This window comes from Chrysochloris asiatica, unplaced genomic scaffold (assembly GCF_000296735.1).
Source record: "Chrysochloris asiatica unplaced genomic scaffold, ChrAsi1.0 scaffold00116, whole genome shotgun sequence".
In the NCBI taxonomy this organism is placed as follows: Eukaryota; Metazoa; Chordata; class Mammalia; order Afrosoricida; family Chrysochloridae; genus Chrysochloris; species Chrysochloris asiatica.
This window is the reverse complement of record NW_006408634.1, coordinates 469,869-484,085: the sequence shown is the minus strand read 5'-3', so window position 1 is coordinate 484,085 and position 14,217 is coordinate 469,869. Positions and strand designations below refer to the sequence as shown.

The 14,217-nt window shown below is 41.1% G+C and overlaps 2 protein-coding genes across 2 annotated transcripts; one reads left to right on the top strand and one right to left on the bottom strand.

Moving 5' to 3' along the window:
* Positions 1 to 382: 382 nt before the first annotated feature.
* Positions 383 to 1,321, top strand: LOC102839225 (olfactory receptor 5-like). The gene has a single exon (XM_006868272.1). It carries the CDS (start codon positions 383 to 385, stop codon positions 1,319 to 1,321), a length of 939 nt encoding a protein of 312 aa, XP_006868334.1.
* Positions 1,322 to 4,898: 3,577 nt separating this feature from the next.
* On the bottom strand, positions 4,899 to 5,837 carry LOC102838854 (olfactory receptor 5-like). Its single transcript, XM_006868271.1, has one exon. The coding sequence runs from the start codon at positions 5,835 to 5,837 to the stop codon at positions 4,899 to 4,901; it is 939 nt and encodes a 312-aa protein (XP_006868333.1).
* Positions 5,838 to 14,217: the final 8,380 nt, after the last annotated feature.

The window sequence follows — 14,217 nt, the reverse complement described above, 5'->3', positions numbered from 1 at the left end:
AGTTGGTTCTGACCCATAGTGACCCTATAGGGTTTCCGAGGAGGGGCTTGCAAGTTTGAACTGCTGACTTTGTGGTTCAAACTGACCTTGCAGTCCGGTGCTTTATCCACAGTGCCACACCAGGACTCCAAGAAAACAGGTGGGGTAGTTCTGCTCAGTAAGCCGTGGATAGTTCTGAATTGGAGTTGACTCCCTGGCAACCACCAGCAGCAACAAGCAGCTTCTACAAGAAGTACAATAGAAGGCAAGACTGGAAGCAAAGGGACAAGATGAGAGGTTATTTCATTGACTCAAATGAGACAATGGCTTGGACCAAAGACAAAGCAAGATGTAGAGAAATAAATAGATCTACAAACACTTAAGAGATTTATTTTATTCTTAGATGGAGAAGTCTCTGGAGTTGGCCAACATGACCAGAGTCCAGGAGTTTATCCTGCTGGGTTTGTCCACTAGGGTGGGCATAAGGGATGCCCTGTTTGCTGTCTTCCTGACCCTTTACCTGCTGACGCTCCTGGAGAACACTGTCATCATCTACCTCATCTACAGTCACAGTGAGCTCCGCAAACCCATGTACTTCTTCCTGGGCAACCTGAGCTGTCTGGAGATGTGCTACGTGTCAGTGACCATGCCCAGCCTGCTCGCGGGGCTGTGGACTGGGCCCTGCCATGTGCCCTTCGCATTCTGCATGACGCAACTCTTCTTCTTCATCTCTCTCATCTGTACTGAGTGCACACTCCTGGCTTCCATGGCTTATGACCGCTATGTAGCCATCTGCCGCCCACTCCACTACCCGCTGCTCATGCGACCCCAGGTCTGCCTGGGCTTGGCTGTGTCCTCATGGCTTGGTGGTCTTCTGGTCTCGGTGGCCAAGACCACATGCATTGCCAGCCTCTCCTACTGTGGTCCCAATGTGCTTAACCACTTCTTCTGTGATGTCTCCCCTCTGCTTAACCTCTCATGCACCCACGTGGCCCTGACAGAACTGGTGGACTTCATCTCTGCCATCCTCATCCTCTGGGGCTCCCTCCTGGTGGCCATGGCCTCTTATGTGGCCATTGGTAGGGCTGTGCTTCGCATGCCATCGGCTGCGGCCCGTCGCAAGGCCTTCTCCACGTGCGCCTCCCACCTGGTAGTGGTGGGCATCTTCTACTCAGCCACTATCTTCATCTATGCCCGTCCCAGCCGCATAGAAGCCATGGACCTCAACAAGGTGTTATCAGTCATCTACACGGTGGTCACACCAATGTGCAACCCAATCATCTACTGCCTACGGAACAAGGAGGTCCAGGGAGCTTTTCGTAGAACTCTGCATAGGTCCTGACACCGACCAGGTCATGGAGAAGGTCTCAAGTAATAAGCACCCTGTTTTACTGAGACATCACTCACCTACCATAAGATTCACCTTTTAGAAAATACAATACAGTGGTTTTTAGTATATTCACAAAGTTGATCAATCATTATGATTCCTAATTCCAGAAGATTTTCATCATCCCTAAAAGAAATCCTCGTACCTATTAGCAGTCACTTGACATTCTTCCCTCCAGCCTTATGTAACCACTCATCTACTTTCAGTCTGTGGATTTGCCTATTCTGGATATTGGATATAAATGAGAGCCTAGAATATATGGTCTTTTGTAACTGGCTTCTTTCACGTAACACAATGTTTTCAAGGTTAACTCATGTATCATATACTTCCTTCTATTTTTTCCCTGTAGTTGAATAATATTCCATTGGATGGATATACCACCTGTGTTTACTTATTCATCAGCTGATGGGCATTTGGGTTGTTTCCACTTCATGTGTGTGTGTGTGTGTGGCTATTGTGAACCATACTGCTGTGAACGTTGGTCTTTTCACCAAAGTAAATTCTCAAAGTGTAACTGATGGGCTCAAGGTCATTCAGGTCCTCAAAGATTTTTGTATGAATAAATGTGTATTCTAAGATGTTCTAGTTTACGTTCGTACAAATGTCACCATGATGCGTTCATTTCCCTTGAGGCATTGTCATCGTGAGATACTATTACTTAAAATAAAATTTAAAAGTCTGCCAGTGTGATAAATACATTATTCTATAGAAGGCCAACTTTTACATTTCCATTTTATATTGTGCTTATTTTCCCAGCTTTTAAAAATAGCATAAGCTTATTGCAAAATTATTCAAATACATAAAATAGTAAATATGAATCCCACGTAGCCCTATTCCTAAAAGTACCTACTAGTAACTGCTATATATAGTGTTTCAGATTCCTGTCTAGCCATGTTGTTACATACTGTCGAGTTGATTCCGACTCATAGTGACCCTGTATAGGGTCTCCGAGAAGTGACTGATGAGTTTGAACTGCTGGTCTTGTGGTTCAAACCAACCTTTTGTTCCAGTACTTATCCTACAGCACCACACCAGGATAACATAAATAGTTATCACAGTTCTTAGGATTATCATGGAGTCCTGGGGTGATGCTGTGGGGTAATGCACCAGACTGCAATGCTGTTTGAACTGCAAGGTCGGCGGTTTAAGCTCACCAGCTGCTCCTCAGAAACCGTATACAGGGTCGCTATGGGTCAGAGGCAACTTGACAATACTTAACAACAACAAGAACAGCATTTTTATTATTGTTTTACAAAAACTTTAACATACTTAATTGCTGATTTTTAAAAAAACTCAACAACATACCTAGGCTATCTCCCCACATCAGGATCTATGGGTCTGGTTTAATTCCTTCAATGTTGGTATGTTATTTCTCAGCATGAATGTAAGATATTTAAATAATCAAATATCACTGGATGCTTAATATAATCTCAAACGATTTCCAATAAAATAATATTTACTCCAAAATTCACAATTTTGAAGTAAGCATTCTTGTACATGCATTTGGTGACCCCAAATACAGATCTGTATATATGTTATCTGTACTATATTGTACACATAAAATATTTTTCAAAGGATAATTTACTGTCTTCTGTTTAAATCTGTGTTTTTTGAGTTCATAGAACAATTGAATATCTTTCTGTAGGCTATCTGCCAGTTATATTTCTTCTTCAATAATCTTCCTTTTCCTGACCATTTTCCTTTGGTTTTTCCTTTGAAGCATTCATTATTTTAGAAAGACTTTATGGATCATGCTGCAAAAATTTCTGTCCATGTTTCTATTTGCCTTTGAAACTTGAGCTTGGGGTCTTTGCTTATTCTCATCACAGTGGAAAGAGACATATAACAATACACACAATCGTAATAATTTCTACACGTATAATTCAGTGATGCTGATTTTATTCTTCATGTTGTGCCCCCATTTTCACTATGTTTTTCCAAAGAATTCCACCACCATTAGCATAGATTCAATGCCCCCTAAGCAAAAACACCCCATTTCCCCTCCTCTCCTACCCCCATAGCCAGCAATACTCTTTGGTTCCTATACATTGTTTATTTCATGTGAGATCGTACATTTATCATTTTGTAACTGGCTTATTTCACTCAACAGGATATTTCCAAGGTTCATCTTTGTGGAATGCATCAAAGTTTCGTTTCTCGTGGTGGCTGAGCCATATTCCATTGTGTGTAGATAACACGTGTTGTTTGTCCATCATCTGTTGATGGACATTTCAATGGTTTCTACCTTTTGTCTATTGCTATGAACATTGGTGTAGAGTTTTTGTTTGCATTCCTGCCTTTACTTCTTCTGGGTTTCAATCCAGGATTGGGGTTACCGTGTCATATGGTAGGTTCCATGTTTGACTTTTTAAGAAACTGTCAAACTGCTTGCCACAGTCACTGTACCATTTTACATTCCCACCAGCAATGAATTAAGGTTCTAGTTTCTACACAACATCATCAACATTTGTTTCTTCCCGTTGTTTTGGTTTTTGAACATTGTCATTTTAATAGGGGTGCAGGATAAGCACTGGATTGCTAACCATAAAGTTGTCTGTTCAAACTCACCAGCCACTCCTCGAAAATCTTATACAGGATAGCTATGAGTTGGAACCAACTTGATGGCAATTAACAGCAACAACAATGACAAAGAAGAGTCCTGGTACGGTGCTGTAGGATAAGCACTGGACAGCAAGGTCGGTCTGAATTGCAAGGTTAGCAGTTCAAACTTACCAGCTGCTCCTAAAAAATCCTATACAGAGTTGCCATGAGTCAGAACCAACTCAATGGCACTTAACAACAACAGTGACTAATAAGGAGTCCAGGTGTGGTGTTGTAGGATAAACACTGGACTGTTAACTGCAAGGTTATCAGTTCAAACTCACTAGCTGCTCCTCAGAAACCCCATACTGGGTCATTATGAGTCAGAACCAACTCTACGGCATGTAAGAATAGCAATGACTAATAAAGGAACCCTAGAAGTCCTGGTGTGGCACTGTAGAATAAGCACTGGACTGTTAACCTCAAGGTTGGTTGTTCAAGCCCACCAGATGCTTCTCAGAAACCCTATGTAGGGTTGCTCTGAGTTGGAACTGACTTGGCAGCACTTAACAACAGTGGTACAGTGGAGTCCTGGTGTGGTACCATAGGATAAGCACTGGACTACTATTAGTGACAAGTTCCGGCAGTTTCAAATCACTAACTGTTCCTTGGAAACCCTATACAGGGTCGCTGATTTGAAACCGATGCAACGGTGGTACAGTGATTAAACATGTAACTGCTAACTGAAATCACAAGGTTGGCAGTTAGACTTCATACAATGGCTCTGTGGGAGAAAGAATTGCTAACATGTTTTTGTAAATATTACAGCCTAGGAAGCCCTACAGGGCAGTTCCGTTCTGTCACATGTGGTTTCCATGAGTCAAAATTGACTTAACAGTACCCCACAACAACAATGGCTAATGAGGTTGAGTATGTTGTGCATGTATTGTAAGTCAGGAGCAGGAAAATGTCCACTTCTCTTTGGAGGAACTCAGCGGGGGTGTACAGTCTTCCTTAATGCTGTGTGGACCTCCTTGTTCCGCAGGCAGTAGATGATGGGACTGCACATGGGTGTCACCACTGTGTAGACAACTGACAGCACCTTGTTGAGGTCTGTGGATTCGATGTGACTGGGTCTTGAGTACATGAAGAGGACCACCGAGTAGAAGATGCCCATTACAGCTAGATGAGAGGCACAGGTAGAGAGGGCTTTGCAGCGGGCAGCAACCGATGGCATGCACAGTATGGTCCTACCAATGGCCACATATGAGGCCAGGGAAACTAGTAATGACCCACAGAAGATGATGATGGCAGAGATGAAGTCCACCAGCTCTGTCAGGGCCATGCGGTTGCAGGACAGGTTGAGCAGAGGGGAGGCATCACAGAAGAAGTGGTTGAGGACATTGGGACCACAGTAGGAGAGGCTTGTGATACATGCAGTCTTGATCACAGAGAAGAGTAGACCACCAAGCCATGAGGTCATAGCCAAGCCCAGGCAGACCTGGGGCCGCATGAGCAGTGGGTAGTGGAGTGGACGGCAGATGGCCACATAGCGGTCATAAGCCATGGAGGCCAGGAGGGTGCACTTGGTACCAATAAGGGATATAAATAAAAATAGCTGAATTATGCAGGCTATGAAGGGCACGTGGCAAGGCCCCAACCACAGCCCCACGAGCAGGCTGGGCATGGTCACTGACACATAGCACAACTCCAGACAACTCAGATTGCCCAGGAAGAAGTACATGGGCTTGTGGAGCTCACTGTGACTGCAGATGAGGTAGATGATGAGAGCATTCTCCAAGAAGGTCAGCAGGTAGAGGGTCAGGAAGATGGTAAACAGAGCATCCTTTATGCCCACCCTTGTGGACAAACCTATCAGGATAAACTCCTGGACTCCAGTCATGTTGGCCAACTCCAGAGATTTCTCCATCTAAGTGAAGAAAGAAATAGGTTTATAAAGACTTTGGTAGGTGCAGAATTACAATGGTAAAGAGAGGAAGAACTTATATGATTTGGGCCCCTAGAAGCAATGTAATTGTTGCTTGATGATTGTTGTGGAGAGAACCAGTGGACAACTGCAAAATTGGAAACAGGAGATTCACCACCTACACTTTTAAAATCTGTGATCTTACGCAAGTCACCCAACCTTTGCAAACCTCATCAAGCTCATTTATAAAATGGGAAATAAAATCTATCACTATGATGTACTTCTTGTTGTTGTGTGCTTTTGGGTCAATTCTGATTCATAGGAAGCTTATGCACAACTGCCCCACACAGTTCCCTAGACGGTAATCTTTATGGAAGCAGATCGCCACGTCTTTTCTCCTGGAGAACCACTGGTAAGTTTGAATTGCTGATCTTTTGGCTAGCTGCTGAGCACTTAACCATTATTCTATTAAGGCTTCTTATGATGACAATGCATGAAAAAGTGCTTTATAAAGCAAGCAATGATGATGATTTCTGTTCAATTTGGTGGACCTTAGTCCGACAGTAGTGAGGTTGGCCCAGAATAGGACATTGTTTCATTCTGCTGTGCATAAGGTCGTTATGAGTCGGTGCCGACTCGATGGCCCCTAACAACAACAACAGTCTCCCTTCAACCCTTTGATTAGTAGCTGATTATGGAAACTGTCTACCTAGACTACCCACATACATGATATCACCAAGGGTGAGAAAGGCTTAGTGACTTGTTGAAGGACACACAGCTAGAACACTGCAAATCTGTCTGACTTCTCTGCCAATGATGCCCATCTCTTGGGAATTCATCCATTGCTTCATGCTGTCTCCTAAAAGTAGGGACTTTTGTTTCTGACATTAATACTGGGAAACCAATTTGATTATTTTAGGCAACTGAGATGTGGAAAGTAGACTATTTTGGCCTATCATTGGCTTGTAGGGAGTTCTGGTGTGGCACTGTTGGGTAAGTACTGGACTGCTAACCACAAGGTTGGTTAACCACAAGGTTCAAACCCACCAGCCATTCCTCAGAAATCCTAGACAAAGTTTCTATGAGTCACAACCAACTTGATGACATGTAATATCAACAACTGAATTGTGGAAAAGATAAACAAAGGGATAAATATAGAAATGAAAGAATTTGAGTGACATTGTGCTAAGGAGAAAGCAGAACAGGATGGATGGGGTTGGCAATGTCTACCAACCAACCAACTAACCAACCAACCAATGTACTAACTAATGAAACATCCAACCAATCCACTAACTAGCCAAACAATCTACCAACTAAACAAGCAACGAACAGACCTACTAACCAACCAACCAACCAACCAGCCAGCCAGCCAACCAACCTACCAACCAACCAATCTACCAACTAACCAACCGACTGACCGACTAACTAACTAATTTACTAACCTACTAACCTACTAACCAACCAACCAACCAACCAACCAACCAACCAACCAACCAATCAACCAACCAACCAGCCAACCAACCAACCAACCAACCAAGCTACCAACCAGCCGACCGACTGACCGACTAACTAACTAATTTACTAACCTACTAACCAACCAACCAACCAATCAACCAACCAACCAATCAACCAACCAACCAGCCAACCAACCTACCAACCAACCAACCAACCAACCAATCTACCAACCAGCCGATCGACTGACTGACTAACTAACTAATTTACTAACCTACTAATTAACCAACCAACCACCTGATCAACCAACCAGTTTCTGTTGAGTACATTTCAGTTCATGGTGGCCCACGTATTCTGGAGTAGAATTGATCCATGGAGTTTGCCTGGTTTTTTTCTGAAGTGGAAACAGATCACGAGGTCTTTCTTATGAGGTGCTTTTGGGTGAGTTCAAGAGTCCAACCTTTGGTTAGCCACACCCTTAACTATTTGCACTACCTAGGAACTCCTGAAAATGTCTAGAGAAGGCTAATTTAGAAGAAAAATTCAGAGAAAGTGTTTTTGGGGCAAGAGGTGATATTTATGCTTACTCTTGATAGTTGAAAACAATATGACAATATGAAGGAAGAACGTACTTAGCAGAGAAGAGAAATAAATGCCAATACCTTGAGTCAGGAAGGAGCTTGGCACCTTCATGGAAAAGACAATCTGGTGTACCTGAAGGACAGAGAAGAAAAGGGAAGGACAGGAAATTAGGCTTCTTTTAATTTATGTTTTAAACAAAATCTGCTTCTTTATAGTCCCTCTTCATCCTACGTTCCTCAGAGTGTTCTAGTCGTCAAACTAAACTTTATCATGGAAAATTAAATGTCAGGTACAGAGAGCCCACCAAACACACCCACGGACATAAATGAACTTGATTTGCCACATCATTTATATTGACGCTCAATGGAGAGGAAAGGGGCTGTTCAATCAGTGATGCTTGGGTTATCAAAAGAAGGAAAAAGAGATACAGTAAGTTGAACTTACTCATTAACTTGAACTCCTACCACATGTACAAGAAAGTCAATTTTAGGTGAACTGAAAAACCTCTAAAGTTTTGTAAAACTATATTGAAGGATATCTTTGGATATAGAAAACTAAAAATGAGGAGGGAAGTGATTTTAAAATTGTTCTTATTGAAATGATTCCCATTTATATGAAATATCTAAAATAGGCAAATGCATAGACACTAAAGTTTCTTAGTGGTTACTAGAGTTGGATCAGAGAAAGGGGAAAACGGGAGTTTTTGTTTAAGGAACACTGAGCTTTTATTGAGGGTGAGGGAAAATTTTGGAAATTAATAATGGTATTGGTTGAACAACAAGACAAACATAATTAGCGTCATTGAATTTTACATGTGAAGACTGTTGAAATGGCAATTGTTTTGTTATACATATATTTACCACACTAAAAAATATATTGGTAAGTCAAATCCAGGAATATATAAAAAGGATGAAAAAAAGAAATCATGAACACTGTATAAAAAAATAACAAAAGTCACAGCTGGAAAAATAAATTTGCAAAACAACAGATTCCTAAGTTGGATATACAGAAAATTGGTCATTCAATATGAGCAAATAGTTTTTCAATAGAAAAAACTGTACAAACGTTCGTCATGAATACCTCACCATGCTCAAAGCATAAGAACATGGCCATCTTGGGAATCAAGGAAAATTAAAACCAAGATTAGAAACAGTTTCACATCACGGAATCAGTGTAAGTGTGTTGTTGGATGCTGTTGAGTTGCTTCTGACTTACAGCGATCCCATGTGGCAGAGTGGCACTGCCCGATGGTGTTTCCTAGGCTGTCATTTTTATGAGAATAAACAGTCAGGTCTTTCACTTTCAGGGCAGGTTGTTGTTAGGTGCCGTCAAGTCTGTTCCGACTCATAGCAACTCTGTGTAGGGTTTCCGAGGAGTGGCTGGTGAGTTTTAACCGCCTACCTCAATGCAGGCAGGTGGGTTCGAATGGTCAGCTTTTGCTTAGCTGCCAAGTGCTTTACTGTGGTACCACTAGGGCTCCTTTTTGCACAAATCCAAAGGTCTGAAGATATTAAACTTGTAGCAATGAAACCTTAGAACACTATTCCTGGGACTGTGAAGTTTTATGATAATCCAAACAATTTGTCATTATCTAGTGCATTTGAGGAGTCCTGGTGCAACACTGTGGGGTAATGCGCTGGACTGCAAAGCCAGTTTGAACTGTAAGGTTGGCAATTCAAACTCACTAGCCACTACTCAGAAACCCTATACAGGGTCGTTATGAGTTGGAACCTACTCGACGGCACTTAAAAACAACAACAAGAAGTGAATTTGAAGACAGGAATAACCTATGAAATCTTTGTCTGAGCAGATATCCAGAGTAAAGCTCACAGCAGTCCTACTCTACTGACACAAAGAAAAAAGAATGGGATGCATCACAAATGCCCACCCACCATAGAATTAATAGACAAATTGTAGGTAGTTATGTAATAGAGTGCTATTCTGTAAATAAGTGAGTGAATCAGGGCCACATCTAACACCACTGTCATTGCTATTATTAAGTGCTGTGGAGTCAGTTCCAACCTATAGTGACCCTGTATAGTATTTCCTAGGAGCGGCTGGTGAGCTTGAACCACTGACCTTATGGTTCAAACCGACTTTGCAGTCCAGTGCATTAACCCACAGTGCCACACCATTCTCCAATATGATTAATGAATCAATATAAAAAACATGATATTGAGAGAAAAAGTTATGGAAGTATACAACATAATTTTATCTAGATAAGCTCATTCTATGACAATTTAAAAAGATATTGTTTAGAGATGCAAAGACTTGTGATAAAAGAAAACAGGAGAATTATAGACTTCAAACTCAAGATTGTGGTTCCTTCTTAGAGAAGAGAGAGGAGTGTGGAAAGAGACTCATGGAAGCTTTGAACATGACACTCATGTTCTTACAAAAGTGACTGATTAGTGCAAAGAATTCACTGCATTACTATTTTTATACCCTATTTGGACATGTTATCAGGAGGGCTCAGTACCTGGAGAAGGACATCGTGCTTCGTAAAGTGGAGGGTCAGTGAAGACAAGGAAGACCGTCACTGAGCTGGATTGATACAGGACTGAAATAATGTGCTCAAACAGCAACAATTGTGAGGAGTGCAGGACGAGGTAATATTTCATTGTCTTGTTCTCGGAGTGCTATCAATCAGAAACAACTCAACAGCACCCCAAACATATCCGTGCTTTTAAAGTTCTTTTCCAGCTAATCATTACTTGCCTAAAAGACACTTTAAAAGTTGCTCTACATGCTTTGGAATTCATACAATTGCACACCAAAAAAAATTGCCATAAATACTGCAAGCTAATTCAAAAAATAATGTTAGAAAATAATTTCTCAATTCGTAACCTCCTATATCCTTATTCTCTTCCCCAGAGGTAATGAATATTATGAGTTCTTTCTGGATACATCCAGGAATATTGCCAGTATTTTCATGTACTTATATGTATGTATGCTGTTGCTAGGTCCAAAGTCTTTTAAATCCCTAAGACACAGTTTCTAAACAGATAAAACTGGAGGAACTAAATTCGAACAGCTGTTCTATGGGTTAAATAAAGCAGCATGTATACTGTTTCTCCAGAATCGCTATGGGTCAGAATCGACTCGATGGCACCTAACAACAACAATATTGTTCCTCACACAGTGCTTGAAGTTCTTCCAGGCCAATTTCTGGATCTTTTGGAGTGGAAGCTCTTAGTTCTGGACAAGATCAACCGGTGTTTGGAGCTGTCCTTGGTTATGAACACGAGCTAAACAAGCAGTCCCTCTAGGCTGGGTAGAGGAGCTGTCCTTGGTTCTGATCAAGGGCTGGGCAGAAACCCAAGCATTCGTGGATGCTGGAGCTGTTCTTGGGGATTCTTGCCAATGCCTCTTTCTATGGGCTTTCCTTTCTTTTCTGGTATTCCTTCCTTCACCGCTCCACTTTATCCCTGGAAATGCTTCTACTCTCTTTTACTTTCTCACTACCCTCTTCTCGATTTAACTTCTTCATGGTATTTGAAAAGATCAAGTAGTCCTGGACTATCCCTGATCAGTCTGTTGAAGAACTGCTGAGTGTATCTAACTAAGAAGGCACCCTCAGTACAGAATTAGACTATTTGGCCAATGCTTCATAGATTTGGAACCAGTATCACAAACATTTGTCAAGTCTGAATTCTACCATGAACCTGAGGATACAGTTACGATTGACTGATATCTGCCCCAGAGAACTTTGTGATGATCAGTTTGCTACCTGTATGACTATGAATAGTATTCATGACTTCTCTAAGACAGAATTAGTCATTACTTAAGATGCTAACAATATTTACTTCAATGATTAAAAAAAAAGACATATCATTATAATTCTCATTTTTTGCCTGTGCATTATGCACTAGATGATTTAGATGTGGCATAATGGCTAAGTGCTTGGCTGCTAATGGAAAGGCTGACAGTTTGACCCGCCAGCTGCTTCGCTGGAGAAAAGACCTGGAAATCTGCTCTGATAAAGATCACAGCCTAAGGAATCTTATGGGGCAGTTCTACTCAGTCCTATAGGGTTGCTGTGAGTCCAAATAGACACAGTAGCATACACAACAACAAACAGTACATATTCCAGTATGTGGTATGTTGGATATAATGCAATATCCTTCAAGCTTGTTTACCATGGTTTACAATAACAAACACATGTTACATAGTGGCCCAGGCACAATGGCACACACACACACACACACACACACACAAATATGACAGACACAAATACAATACAAGTTTAACAAGACAACACTTACCCTTACTTTACATGAAGCACTTTAATATTTTATTTTATATTGTATTTCATTTTTAATGCTAGTCTTGACTCAATGCATTATTTTTATGAACCCCTGTTGTCATCAGGTTACGAACAGGACTTTGGAATCAGGAAGCAATGGTTCCAGTTCAGTTTCTACCACAGACAAACTCATGACCTTAGATAGCACTCTGACATGCTGAGGCTCACACCTTCGTCTATAGGATGGAACAGAATAGTACTGACTGCATAGGTTGTCACGGTGATGAAATCCAGTCAAGCCAATCACCCTCTACTTGTCTTGTTTGAGTGAGAACTTTTCTGATAATTTCTTATGCCTTCTCCAAATTACATGAACTTGGTTCCTAGCTCTCTAAGACAGGTCCTACTTTCCCTTTATGAAGGGGACTATGGGGACCAAAAGGATTTGCGTAGTCTCTGGACAGAGGTGGAGATGCGAGGGAGATGAAGACATGACCAGTGAATTCAAGGACCTCAGCTCAGTTCAGAAGCATTTCCATAAAGTTGTCTTTGGTTCTAAGCAATGAAATGTCATGCAGACCTCCTCATTTCTTTACCTTTGTGTTCTCTGAGATGCAGGGGGAGCTTGGTCTTTGACACCAGCTACAAGCAGAAAGGCCAGCTAAATTACATCCAAGGATGGACCTTGGAGGACTCCCATAGTCTCCGTGGATTTAGAAGAAAGATTGAAGTAAAAAGTTTTTCTAAAGTGCACTGGGGCTTGGGAAAGTGACTCAGAGGTGACAATGGTTTCAAATCAGTTATCACCATTTAAAATATTTATTTAAGAATTGAGGATAAACACACACATTTTAACCAGCTAATGGCTTGAGATGTGGCGCTGTGGGTTAATGTGCCAGATTGCAAAGCTGTTTGAATTGCAAGGTTGGTGGTTCAAACTCACCAGTCACTCCTCGGAAACCCTATACAGGGTTGTTATGGGTCGGAACAGACTCATTGGCACTTAACAACAACAACAACAATGGCTTGAGAGGAATTATAGAAATTGAAAGGGGGACTACTAGATTATACCTTATGGAATAGAATTGAAATTAGTGAAAAGTAAGTCATGCTTTAATATGATTAGATAGATGGATGATAGATATTTCCATATGTTTGCATATATGTATACACACAAACATATATATAATTACAGAAACATATACGTGTATACGGAGTCCTGGTTGTGTGTGGATTACACATTGCACTGATAACTGTAAGGTCAGCTGTTTGAATCCACTAGTGGCTCTGCGGGAGAAAGATTAGGCTTTCTGCTTCTGTCAAGATTTGCAGCCTAGGGTCACTGAGTCAGAACTGACTCAAAGGCAAACAACAGCCACATATGTGTATAACACACACACATACACACACACATACACACACACACTCATATTTTCCACATCTTTCCCCTGAGACATCACATTAGAAGAAATGAATCCATCTGGTACCCAGATGGTGGTTGTTATTAGCTACTGCCACACTGATCTCTGACTCATGGCAACCCCTCACTAACAGAATGGGACGTTGCACAAACTCTGTGCCTGGCTGTGATCAGATTGTTGTGATCCACAGGATTCTTCTCATCAACCAATTTTCAGAAGCAGATTGCCACATCTTCCTTCCTATCCCTTCTAATTTTGGAAGCTCCACTGAAACCTGCTCACCATCATAGCTACACACAAACCTCTCCCGACAGACAGTGGTTGCCAAACTCCAGCTGTATTGACTGGGAATTGAAACCAGGGCTTCCACGTGAAGTTGAAAATTCTAACACTGAACTAACACTACCCTCTTATAGAATAATAGATGATACATATGTATATATGCATGCACACACATATAGAATAATATATAATGCATATGTATATGTGTACACACACATATATAGAATAATAGGATTTGTAGATATGCACACACATATAGAATAATATATGATACATATGTATATGTGGTACACATAGAATTATATATATAAAGTATATATGGTGCATATAATAATAATATATAATGTATATATGGTACATATAATAATATATGATACATATGTATATATGCACACACATA